Genomic DNA, 10,993 nt, shown 5'->3' on the forward strand with positions numbered 1-10,993 from the left:
GTAAAACGAAACGAGTTTTTCAAAAAAAAAAAAAAAGGCTCGGATGTGAATTGTCATGATTAAGAAATAGTCGTTTCGATTTTTTTTAAAAGATATATTCGATTTACGTCGATGAGGTTAACATTGCTTCACTCAGTAATTCATTGTTTTGATCTGATTCAAAATAGGGATTCGGTTTATGTTGATTAGTTACAGTTTTCGATTCGTGCATCAAATCTAAGATTCTTCAATTGTTTGTTGTTCGATATAGAGTAATAATTATTAGTTTTTGTTTGCCGATTAAATTGTTTATGGATAGTATGATTGAAACGTTTGGGTTCCGAGGTATAATTTGGGAAGTTTATTAAATATTGTCGATGATTTGGAGTAATATGGCAACGACGAATAGCGATGTTGAATCGTAAATAGTCGGGTCAGTTTTTTTGAGGTCTACTCACTTGAATCCATAAATTGTGCACATCCACTAAAGATAAGATGGATGGATGAGAGTTTGAGAATCTAAAAACTCAATTCTTGTGAGCACAAAAGAGACACATCCACACACACACACATTGTGTTTGAAGTTCCACTCTAATGGCACAAACCCACTAGAACTCACACAATTTCCATATAAAAAGAAGAGAACAAAAATGCAGGTTTTCAATGCATCATGTTTAGGAGTAGGTTCAGTAGGTTCATTTACAAGCTTATATTTGCATACACCATTTTCAACCAATAATGATTCTTCTTCTTCTTCTTCTTATTATGCTGTATACAATAATTATACTCCATTTTCTAATAATTTCATGTATTTATGCCGTAAATGTACAATTAGTAGATACCCAGTTCGTGCAATTCAGTTAAATGCATCTTCTGATACCAAAGTTGATGACTTTTTGGATGCTTCTTCCCTTTCTCCTCTTCCTCCTCCCCCTCGTCCTACTCCTACTCCTACTCCTGCTCCTACTCGCGTGAGTTTCAATCTTTTTTTCTCTTGATTTTGTTTTTTTTTGTTGAATTTGGTATTCTTCATTGTGTTTGTTTGTTGAGTGTAGTAGAATTGTGGTTTAGTATGGTATTTGTTGAAACAATTAGTCTTGTGTACTGCGGTTTTACATAGATAGGGTAAAAGGGATATTCGTGGGTATAAGTAGTTATTAAAAAAAACCTGTTTCAAAATAAATTTGTGCAAGGCCGCCTTACACGAGTATTTGTGTTGCAAGGCGGACTTGCAATATTATTTGTTTGATGTCTCAATGACTCCCTAAATGGTTGGTATAGGGGTTGAAATGTTAAATGTTCACATCCTTACCCTTATGCAACTGTGTTAACACTCAGAGATGGATGCCCCATAATGAAAATTGCATTGAATCCATGTTATTTTTCAATTTTTGTTGTAATTATATTTAATAATAAAATCTTTAGTCAAAAACATATGGTGATAGGGTTGATGATGAGAAATGGTGAGTTTCTAAGTTTTGGGTCGAGTTTTTAGTTCGGACATTGTTGCCGTTTATCAGTGAGTACTTGCTAAATTTTGAAATTGCACTTTAGTCTCGATAGTTTGAATTATGATACAACCTGTTTTGGTTTACAAGGAGATTTAAAGAAGGCATAGATGCGTAGTGTTGCAAGTGAGTCTCAAACCATGGTTTGGACTGCTGCCCTAGAGACCTTCATGTTTAAATGCCTAGCCTCCACATACAACTGTTATCTTTTGCAGTTAATGTTCAAAGAGTAAAGAAAGATGTAGTTTTTGAAGGATCGTACATAAAGAGATGGTTTTGTTGGGTATGTTCAGGTCTCTACTCGTGCTGTGTGCGTTTGAATTGCCAAATAACCGAGTGTTGGATCTCTACTTGAAAATTGACATAATTTAGTCATTTTTGCTTTAAGTGGAGAATTGATTTCAGGGTCTTGGTCTTTCTGTTAAACAACGTTACCTTCTCCGAATTTGTCTGAAATTTTTTGAACTTCTGTTTTTAGGGAGTTTTGTTGAAATTGTAAGCTGTCCTAAGTCTTCTGTGGTGTAGTTTCCCAAGAGAAGTGAAACTAAGTTGAAGCAAGCAGACTCGTTATCTTGTTTCTTAGATTTCTGTACCTGTGAATGATACTAGATTGATCTTGCAGCTTCTCGTTCTTTTATCTTCTACTCCCTCCGTCCCGGTCAATTGTTGTCCTTTGGTTTTGGCACAAAGACCAAGGAAAGAGGAATGGGCCAGTTACTAAATGACAAGTGGAACAAATTGAGTGTGATTGATCCAATTGCTCATCAAGTTCATTCTTAAAATAGAAAGGACAACAAATGACTGAGACACCCTAAAATGGAAAAGGACAAAAAATGACCGAGACGGAGGGAGTATTTCTTCTGTGATTAACTTAGCTGGAAGTCAGTGCCTGTACTGCTTTATATTTCCTAATGGATGTATTTCCTTGAAGAAGTAGAGGCCTGCTGATTGGGAGGCAGCCAAGAGGTATAAAGAAACTGGATCCATCTACGAGGGCAGAGTTGAAGGTTTTAATAATGGAGGAATTCTAGTTCGTTTTTATTCACTTGTTGGTTTTCTTCCTTTCCCACAGTTGGGCCCCTCATATTCCTGTAAAGGTACTACGCATTTTATGTTCTATAACAAAATAGACGATGATACTGAATTTTTTTTTATTTGATGACTTTTTATGAGTTGGTCTAAAGTAAAATGTAATCTTTCCGATCCATTTGTTGGACCAAGGTCATGCCACTGTTAATCTTGCACTACTCAAATCCGTTCATAATTACATTCCTGGCCTCCTATCACAGCATGTCAGCATTACCTCATGACGCCTATAGTAAGCAAGGGGGTCAACTTTCCAGGCTTTTCTGAATTACTAGCTATGGAAGTTTGTCAAGACTTGCATCTAACGACTACTTATTTACAACATTAGTGCTTCATTTTGCTTTATTTAAATACTTAACAGCCAACATAGAACCAATATTTGGCTCCATTGATGATAGAATCCACCTTCATTCCCTTCAATAAATTTCAGTTTGCTGTTGTTCTTGCTTTCCTCGTTCCTTGGGGCTTGTTGGGAACTTGGGATCAAGGGGTTTGGAGGGAAAGAAAGTGGAGGGAGAGAGAGAGGGGCACAGTTTCCCTTGTTTGGTTAGGGAATAAGGTTTGAGGTAAATGGAGGGATCTATTATACTCTCCTCCAAGACAAAATTAGAATCTATCCAACATAGGATCGATTTGGAGGGAAACTCATCCACTCCATTCCTTCCCTCTCCTTTCCTTTCCCCCCATCCCTCTCCCCTCTCTTTCCCTCGTGAAAAAGTATCCAAACAAGCTCTGAGAGTGTTATCGAACTATCTAAGTGGATGAATGTTTTTGTTGTGGTGGTTGAATCAAACATGGCATCAATTTCTCTGTTGCCACTTCTTGCAGAACCACAAAAGACCATACAAGAGATAGCAAGGGGACTTATCGGGTCTACCTTGCGCTTGAAGGTACTTATTTTAAGTATGTTGTTTTTACTTCTGAAGGTCTCATTTTACTGATGTGCTGTTGAAAGTCTCAAATGTTCTTCATTGTAGAAAAGGAGAGGGGTAAACCATATGGAGATTTCAGATATGTTTTAAAAAACTACGTCCTGACTCTTCGAAATACTTTGCACACGCTACACTGCACCGGGATATGGGTAATTGGGTATAACACTTTTACACTTCATTTAAGCCAAAAACGTCTTGAATAGGGGAGTCCAACCCTTGGACACACCCATCTCGGATACTTCTAAACGAACCCGGGGAACGTGATTGCAAGCCTATGCTGTACCTTTATTGGTTTTTTTTACTGCATGCCATCGTGATTTATGGATTTGTTTATTTTCCCCGTATTGTCATCTCTTTCCCATGCTGGATCGATGTACTTATTAGCCTCTTAAGGGACATTGTATATCTTTGTGGTGAATAGGTAATTGAGGTTGATGAAGAGAGCAGAAAATTGATATTCTCTGAGAAGGATGCAGCATGGTCAAGGTATGCTGAACAGATTAAGGTTGGAGACGTTTTTGAAGCAATTGTCGGCATGGTTGAGAGCTATGGAGCCTTTCTTCACTTGCAGTTCCCAGATGGTAATTCACACTGATCTTATTGTTTAGCTAATGTTTGCCTCGTGAAAATTCATGTATTAATTGATTCAATGCAAATGTAGGCAATTACCATCTTACTGGCTTAGTACATGTTTCGGAAGTTTCATGGGATTATGTTCAAGATGTTAGAGATGTTCTAAGAGAGGGTGATAAGGCTAGAGTTAAGGTCACTCATATTGACAGGTGAATATTAATTCACAATTTTTCCTGTTTGACACTTCAATTTGCTGATTCTGTATGACTTTGAACATGTTGCTCCCGAGAATCTGGTCTTTCCCTTTTGCTTGGCTTATTCCATGTATTGGGCATATCTTTCCTACCTTATTTATTCTTGCACTATTTTTATTTTATTTGTACTACAGTATGCTACTTGAATCTTAATGAAGATGTATACAGGGAGAAATCGAGAATTACATTGTCAATCAGGCAACTGGAGGAAGATCCGCTTTTGGAAACCTTGGACAAAGTCATTCCTCAAGTATGTCCGATTTGACCAGTTTTTACGTCGTTATTTCACATCTATTTGGCACCTTATTTTCATCATAGTAATATGTATTGTATATTAACAGGACAGTCCAACAAGCCCTGATTCCACAAGCACGAGTGAAGACTATGATATCCAGCCACTTCCTGGGCTTAAGGAGATATTTGCAGAGCTGCTGAAGGAAAATGGGTACTGGCTTTATTTTTTTATTTGCACTTGGCAGTATTCAGGATATTTAACTGGACTTGGCTAAAAGTATTAGACGTGAAGTGGTGTCATTTGCCAGACATGACAATTTTGTGAACAAGTGTGTTTTTTTGACTCAAAATGAAGTAGTGGAGTGTCATGTTCTGTTGGAAGGTTTAATTGTGAACACATGACACGCAGCCAAAGTGAATTGTCGAAATAATGAAGTTTCGGACATGTGTAGCGAACACGGCTGTAGTTGTGTCTGTATGTGATAATAGCATGTAACCTTAAATTTGCATCCCCTTCACATACATACTCGTATGAGGACATGCGTTCAAATAAGTCCTACTTGGCTGATTCTCGCTTTCAAATAAGTCCGACTTGGCTGATTCTCAATTATTATGGTAACCAATCCTAATACTTCTGTAACAGTGTTTTGCATAAGATGTAAATCCACATGTTATTTATCCAAATTGGCCAACTACCTTATGAAAGATACTCCTAGTTGCTTAGTGCCAAAAAAAGTTCTTTATTAGTTTATAGGGATACAACAACAACAACAACAACATCAGAGCCTTAATCCCAAAATAATTTGGGGTCGGCTGACATGAATCATCCTTTAGAACCGTCAATGGGTGAACGCACACCTCCTCAAAATGCGAATAGTAAAGGGAAAAATGAAAAACAAAAGGGAGAGCGAAATGGAATACAAAGTCAAGGTAAACTTACAGGTTTTAAAATCGAATTCCGGTTTTCTTTTATAAAAACTTAAAATTTAAATCGAGAATAAAAATTAAAACGATTTTGAAAAACGAAATAGAATTAAGGATCCGGAATGAACCAGGTCAAAACTATAAGAAAGTGGTTGTTGAAAAAGTGTGTAATAAAGGAGAGAAAAATAAATAAATTAATTTCTTTAAATTAAATGAATAAAAAACACTAAATCATCAAAAACATCAAATACTAAAAATCCACATGTATCCTTTCCCTCCATTGTGCCCTCTCCGTCACCATACTCTCCTCAAGCCCCGGAACTCTCATATCGTGCTCTATCACTCTCAACCTTGTCTGTCTCGGTCTTTCCTCCGCCTCTAAGGACCTTTTCTGTTCTCCAAGTCTCCGGCCTCCTAAGCCCGGGTGCGTCCATAGGTCTCCTTCTCACATGGCCAAACCATCTTAATCGGTTTTCCATCATCTTGTCCTCTATTGGCGCCACTTTTACCTTTTCCCTAATCACCTCATTCCTTAACCGATCTTTCCTTGTATGTCCGCACATCCACCTCAACATGCGCATCTCCGCCACACTCATCTTTTGAATGTGACAATGTTTCACGCCCAACACTCGGAGCCGTAAAGTAGAAGCGAGCCTAATTGCCGTGCGATAAAATTTTCCCTTTAATCTTTGGGGCATATCTTTATCGCATAGAAACCCCGAAGCACTCTTCCATTTCAACCATCCCGCTTTAATTCTGTGAGCCACATCTCCTTCTAACTCCCCATCTTTTTGAATAATAGATCCTAGATATCGAAGAAATCCGACCCCTCAACAACATTCCCATCGAAAATAATACTCCCCGCCTCTGTCGATCTCAACCCCGCCACCTTAGTAAACTGACACCTCAAATACTCGGTCTTACTCCCGCTCAACCCGAACCCACGAGTCTCTAAGGTCCGCCTCCACACTTCCAACTTTCTCTCCACCCCCTCTTTTGTCTCATCAATCAACACAATATCATCAGCAAACATCATACACCAAGGGATGTCGTCCCGAATATCCCTTGTCAACTCATCCATAACTATAGCAAAGAGAAAAGGACTAAGTGCGGAACCTTGATGCACCCCGATGGTAATAGGAAATTCTTCCGTTCTCCCAACATTAGTGCGAACACTTGCACTAGCCCCCTCATACATGTCCTTTATGAGGTCAATATATTTTCGCGACACACCCTTTCTCGCCAAAGCCCACCAAAGTACTTCTCTTGGTACCCTATCATATGCCTTTTCCAAGTCAATAAAAACCATATGCAAATCCTTCTTCTTGTCCCGATGGTATTCCATCAATTGTCTCATGATAAAAATCGCATCCATAGTCGATCTCCCGGGCATAAATCCAAATTGGTTTTCCGAGATGTCTACATATCTCCTAAGCCTTTGCTCGATTACCCGCTCCCATAACTTCATTGTATGACTCATAAGTTTAATTCCCCGATAATTGGAACACTCTTGGACATCACCTTTGTTCTTGTACAAAGGGACTAGAGTGCTTTTCCTCCAAGCCGATGGCATCTTGTTGCTCCTCCAAATCTTGTTGAAGAGCATGGTTACCCATTCAATCCCTTTCTCCCTGAAGCACCTCCAAACTTCTATGGGTATACCATCCAGGTCCCTCTCGCTTTCTTTGACCCCATCTTCCTTAACGCCTTTCTAACTTCACTCTTTTGTATTCTACGCACAAATTCCCGATTAACCATGCTTGGTGTTACCTCTACATCCCCAAAACCTTGTTCTTGATGTCCATTGAATAAATTATCAAAGTAAGAACACCATCTAGCCTTTATCTCGTTATCCCGAAACTTAACCTTGTCGTCCATATCTTTCACACACCTAACTCTCCCAATATCTCTCGTCTTTCGGTCTCTTATGCGGGCCAGTTTATAGATATCCTTCTCTCCTTCTCTCGTGTCCAACCTGGCATACACTTCTTGGTTAACTTTTGCCCTCGCATCCCGTACGGCCTTTTTAGCGGCTCGTCTAGCCTCCTTGTACTTTTCAAAGTTCTCATCACTCATACATTTCCCCAGAACCTTATAGCATTCACGTTTAGTCTTTATCGCTTGTCTCACCACATCGTTCCACCAAGATGTGTCCTTACTTGATGGTCTATTCCTTTTAGATTCCCCCCTAACACCTCCTCGCCAAATCCTTTACAACATGCTCCAATTTATCCCACGTTGCATCAATATCTTTCTCCTCGCAATCCGACCAAATATCGCTACTTCCAACCTTATCCAAAAACGCTTGTTGGTTTCCCCCTTGTAGCTTCCACCACTTGATCCGTGCCTCACCGATTATCTTTCTCTTCCTCAAGTCTCTCTTACCCCGAAAATCAAGAACCACTAGTCTATGTTGTGTTGCGGCACTTTCCCCGGGTATGACCTTGCAATCGGTGTACTCTTTCCTCCACACATTCCTTACCAAAAGGAAGTCAATTTGACTAGCATTACCTCCACTTCTATAAGTCACCAAATGAGAATGTCTTTTCTCGAACCAAGTGTTCATTATACCCAAGTCATAAGCCAAAGCAAAATCCAATATGTCACTTCTCGCTTCATTTCTCTCCCGAACCCAAAACCCCATGAATGTTCTCAAAACCAACTCGACTAGTACCCACATGCCCATTGAGGTCACCACCAATGATCAATTTCTCTCCAATAGGGACTCGTTCTACAACCTCTTCTAAATCTTCCCAGAAGGCTCGTCGAAAAGAAGCATCCAAACCTACTTGAGGTGCGTAAGCACTTATAACCGTCACCACCTCATCCCCGACTACAAGCTTAATACTCATAATCCTATCACTCTTTCTCGATACTTCTACTACATCATCAATGTAATCTTTATCAATGACAATACCCACTCCATTACGACTTTTGTCTTTGCCCGTGTACCAAAGCTTATAACCCCAAGGCGCTATCACCCTTGCTTTATCTCCGACCCACTTTGTCTCTTGTAGACACATTATATGCACTCTCCTCCTTTTCATAACCTCCCCTACCTCGCCTAATCTCCGTCAAAGAGCCAACATTCCACGTACCAAACCGTAACCTACTACCCTTCCTAAAGTCATGTCCCGATTTCTTTACCCGCTCTTGACCATGCTTCCTAGATCCAAACCTATTTGACACCACACCCATACTTCGAGGTGGCGCGCCGCTTTTGGGCGACGACCTAACAACCCTTGCATATTTTTCACTACACCCGGGTCTAGAAGATGTAGCGCACCCTTGCCTATTTGACACCACCCCCAGATGTAAAGATGGCGCGTCGCTTCCGGGCGACGACCTAGCAACCCTCACATACTTTTCACTACACCCGGGTCTAAGAAGTGCAGCGCGTCGCTTCTGAGGAGACGCCCCAACGAAGTTCAAATTCCGATTCATGTCCATAAAATGTGACTAAGTTTTTATGCTGGCTGCCACAGACCTACCGCAACCCTCCTCCTTTATCCGGGCTTGGGACCGGCAGCGAATGCCCGAAAACACTCACAGGCGGAGTTTATTAGTTTATAGGGATAATTAGGTAAATAACATGCGGTTTTACAATATCTTAGTGTAAAACAGCCGCACACAAGACTTTTTGGCCTCACATAAATGATTGCATCTTGGGTGTCGTTTTTCCCTTCTTTTTTTCTTCGTGTTTTTTCCCTTTGACGGCCTGAACTGGAACTGGTGTTGCCATTTTTAGGGTATAAGCTCAAAAGGGAAAGTGGGAACCCAGATTTTTCATCGTTCCAAATTCCCAGATAGACCTTAAAATTTGATAGTGGACAAATGTTCCCCATAACTTTCTAATATTACCATCACCGTTCACCACATAGCAAGATTTTTCGGTAACATGCACAGGGAAATAGGGCAGACTGTTAGCATGATAAATACTTAATGTTGTGTGACTCGGGGAGTAAGGTCTCTGGTCTCTTAACCATGTTGTCAGGGATTTGATCCTGACTTCTGGAAATGAAACAAGCCAAACATAAAGAAGTGTACCCATTAATTTAAACGCTAATGTTAGGGGTCCATTATTTTTAGTGACTGGAATTTCTGCAATGAGTTTATTGTGAGGGGTGATATTTTCACAATCTAGTTCATATGGATATGGTCGAGTATTCCTTCCTTATTTTCACCGGAAGTCAATTGTATATAAAGAAAAATTTCCGTTTTCTTTGCACAGGATAACGGATGTAAGAATCAGACGACAAGGTTTTGAGAAGCGGGTTGTTTCTCAAGATCTCCAGCTATGGCTTTCCAATGTTAGTACCTCGCAGTTATTTTCTATGCTTTTTCCCCCCTCTTTTCTTGTTCCATGTCAAGCTGTAGTCTTGCAGTTTTGCATGCTTCATAGTAGTTCATACCATAGCCTAAACCTCCAAGTGTAAATTGTCTTTTGACAGGCACCAGCAACTGACAACCAATACACTCTACTTGCTCGAGCTGGAAGACAGGTACGTGAACCTGACAGATGAACTTGCTATTATAGTTTGACAAGCACCTGTCATGTTAATAACATGCTATTATACTTGCTCGGAAATAATTACTGCTGGCTAATAACATGATAAACTAGGTTCTATGAACAAGGCTCCAGAAAATAAGTCGTTCAAAAGTTCATTAGTTACTTTAATCTATCTTGTTAAACTACATTGAATCCTACTTTGAGGTGGGGATCATCATCTGCTTTCCAATTGAATGTTTTAATTTCTCCAAATAAAATGGATTTTATATTTCATATATTAGATAAACTGATTTCCTCTTAACAATTTTGAGCATCATAAAAATTAAAAATATATTGAACTGGCTTCCTCAATCCATTTTACGTGCTTGAAAGGAATGGAATGCTAAAACTGTTCCCTCTTTATATAGGTTCAGGAAATTCAAATGACTACAACACTTGACCAAGAAGGTATCAAAAAGGCGTTGCAGCGGACTCTGGAACGTGTTCCCTGATAGGTGGGCATTGGAGCTGAATAGCTGCTTTCGCGATGTACATAGATGAGCATGTTATATTACAAATTTACAATGGTCATCAATATATATTCCTCACCTTTTGTTTTTAAAATGTGATTACTTGTATCAGTAATTGAGATAGCTGTTGATTTGGTGGTCAAAAAAGTGGAAATAAATTACAGTGAAAAAGGTTGGAGGAGTAATGTTCTGCTCTCCTGGCTTGTGCTTATAGTAACAGATGACAGCAGTTGACAATTTTGGTTTTGTTAATGAAATCTTTCTTTTCCCTTTTCATATCTTTCCTGTGTTGTGTTTACATTGTGTGTTTTATTTTGTATACAATACTGGATCTCAATCTTTACCACTAAGTTAAGACCTCATTGATACGGAGTATATATTTGCATGCCAAGCTATGCTTTCGATATAGTTCATTGGTCACAGGTGACAAATCCAAGAGGTACTTTTTAAGGGGGGGAATACCGGAATACTTTATTACAAGGCT

The 10,993-nt window shown here is 39.4% G+C and overlaps 1 protein-coding gene across 1 annotated transcript; it reads left to right on the forward strand.

The window, feature by feature from the left end:
- The first annotated feature begins 431 nt into the window (after window positions 1–431).
- Window positions 432–10,785, forward strand: LOC141657379 (uncharacterized). Its single transcript, XM_074464588.1, has 10 exons — window positions 432–950; window positions 2,425–2,584; window positions 3,402–3,463; window positions 3,927–4,086; window positions 4,167–4,287; window positions 4,501–4,582; window positions 4,674–4,777; window positions 9,722–9,800; window positions 9,942–9,992; window positions 10,408–10,785. Exons 1-10 carry the CDS (start codon window positions 630–632, stop codon window positions 10,489–10,491), a joined length of 1,224 nt encoding a protein of 407 aa, XP_074320689.1. The 5' UTR covers window positions 432–629; the 3' UTR covers window positions 10,492–10,785.
- The last annotated feature ends 208 nt before the right edge of the window (window positions 10,786–10,993 follow it).

Source organism: Silene latifolia, chromosome 5 (assembly GCF_048544455.1).
Source record: "Silene latifolia isolate original U9 population chromosome 5, ASM4854445v1, whole genome shotgun sequence".
Lineage (NCBI taxonomy): Eukaryota > Viridiplantae > Streptophyta > Magnoliopsida > Caryophyllales > Caryophyllaceae > Silene > Silene latifolia.

Excerpts from the sequence above, each read along its gene's own strand:
- LOC141657379 (XM_074464588.1), top strand. The coding sequence starts at position 630 with ATGCAGGTTTTCAATGCATCATGTTTAGGAGTAGGTTCAGTAGGTTCA. Across the intron at positions 3,464-3,926 it reads GGTCTACCTTGCGCTTGAAG|GTAATTGAGGTTGATGAAGA; the intron begins GTACTTATTTTA and ends TGTGGTGAATAG. Across the intron at positions 4,288-4,500 it reads AAGGTCACTCATATTGACAG|GGAGAAATCGAGAATTACAT; the intron begins GTGAATATTAAT and ends AGATGTATACAG.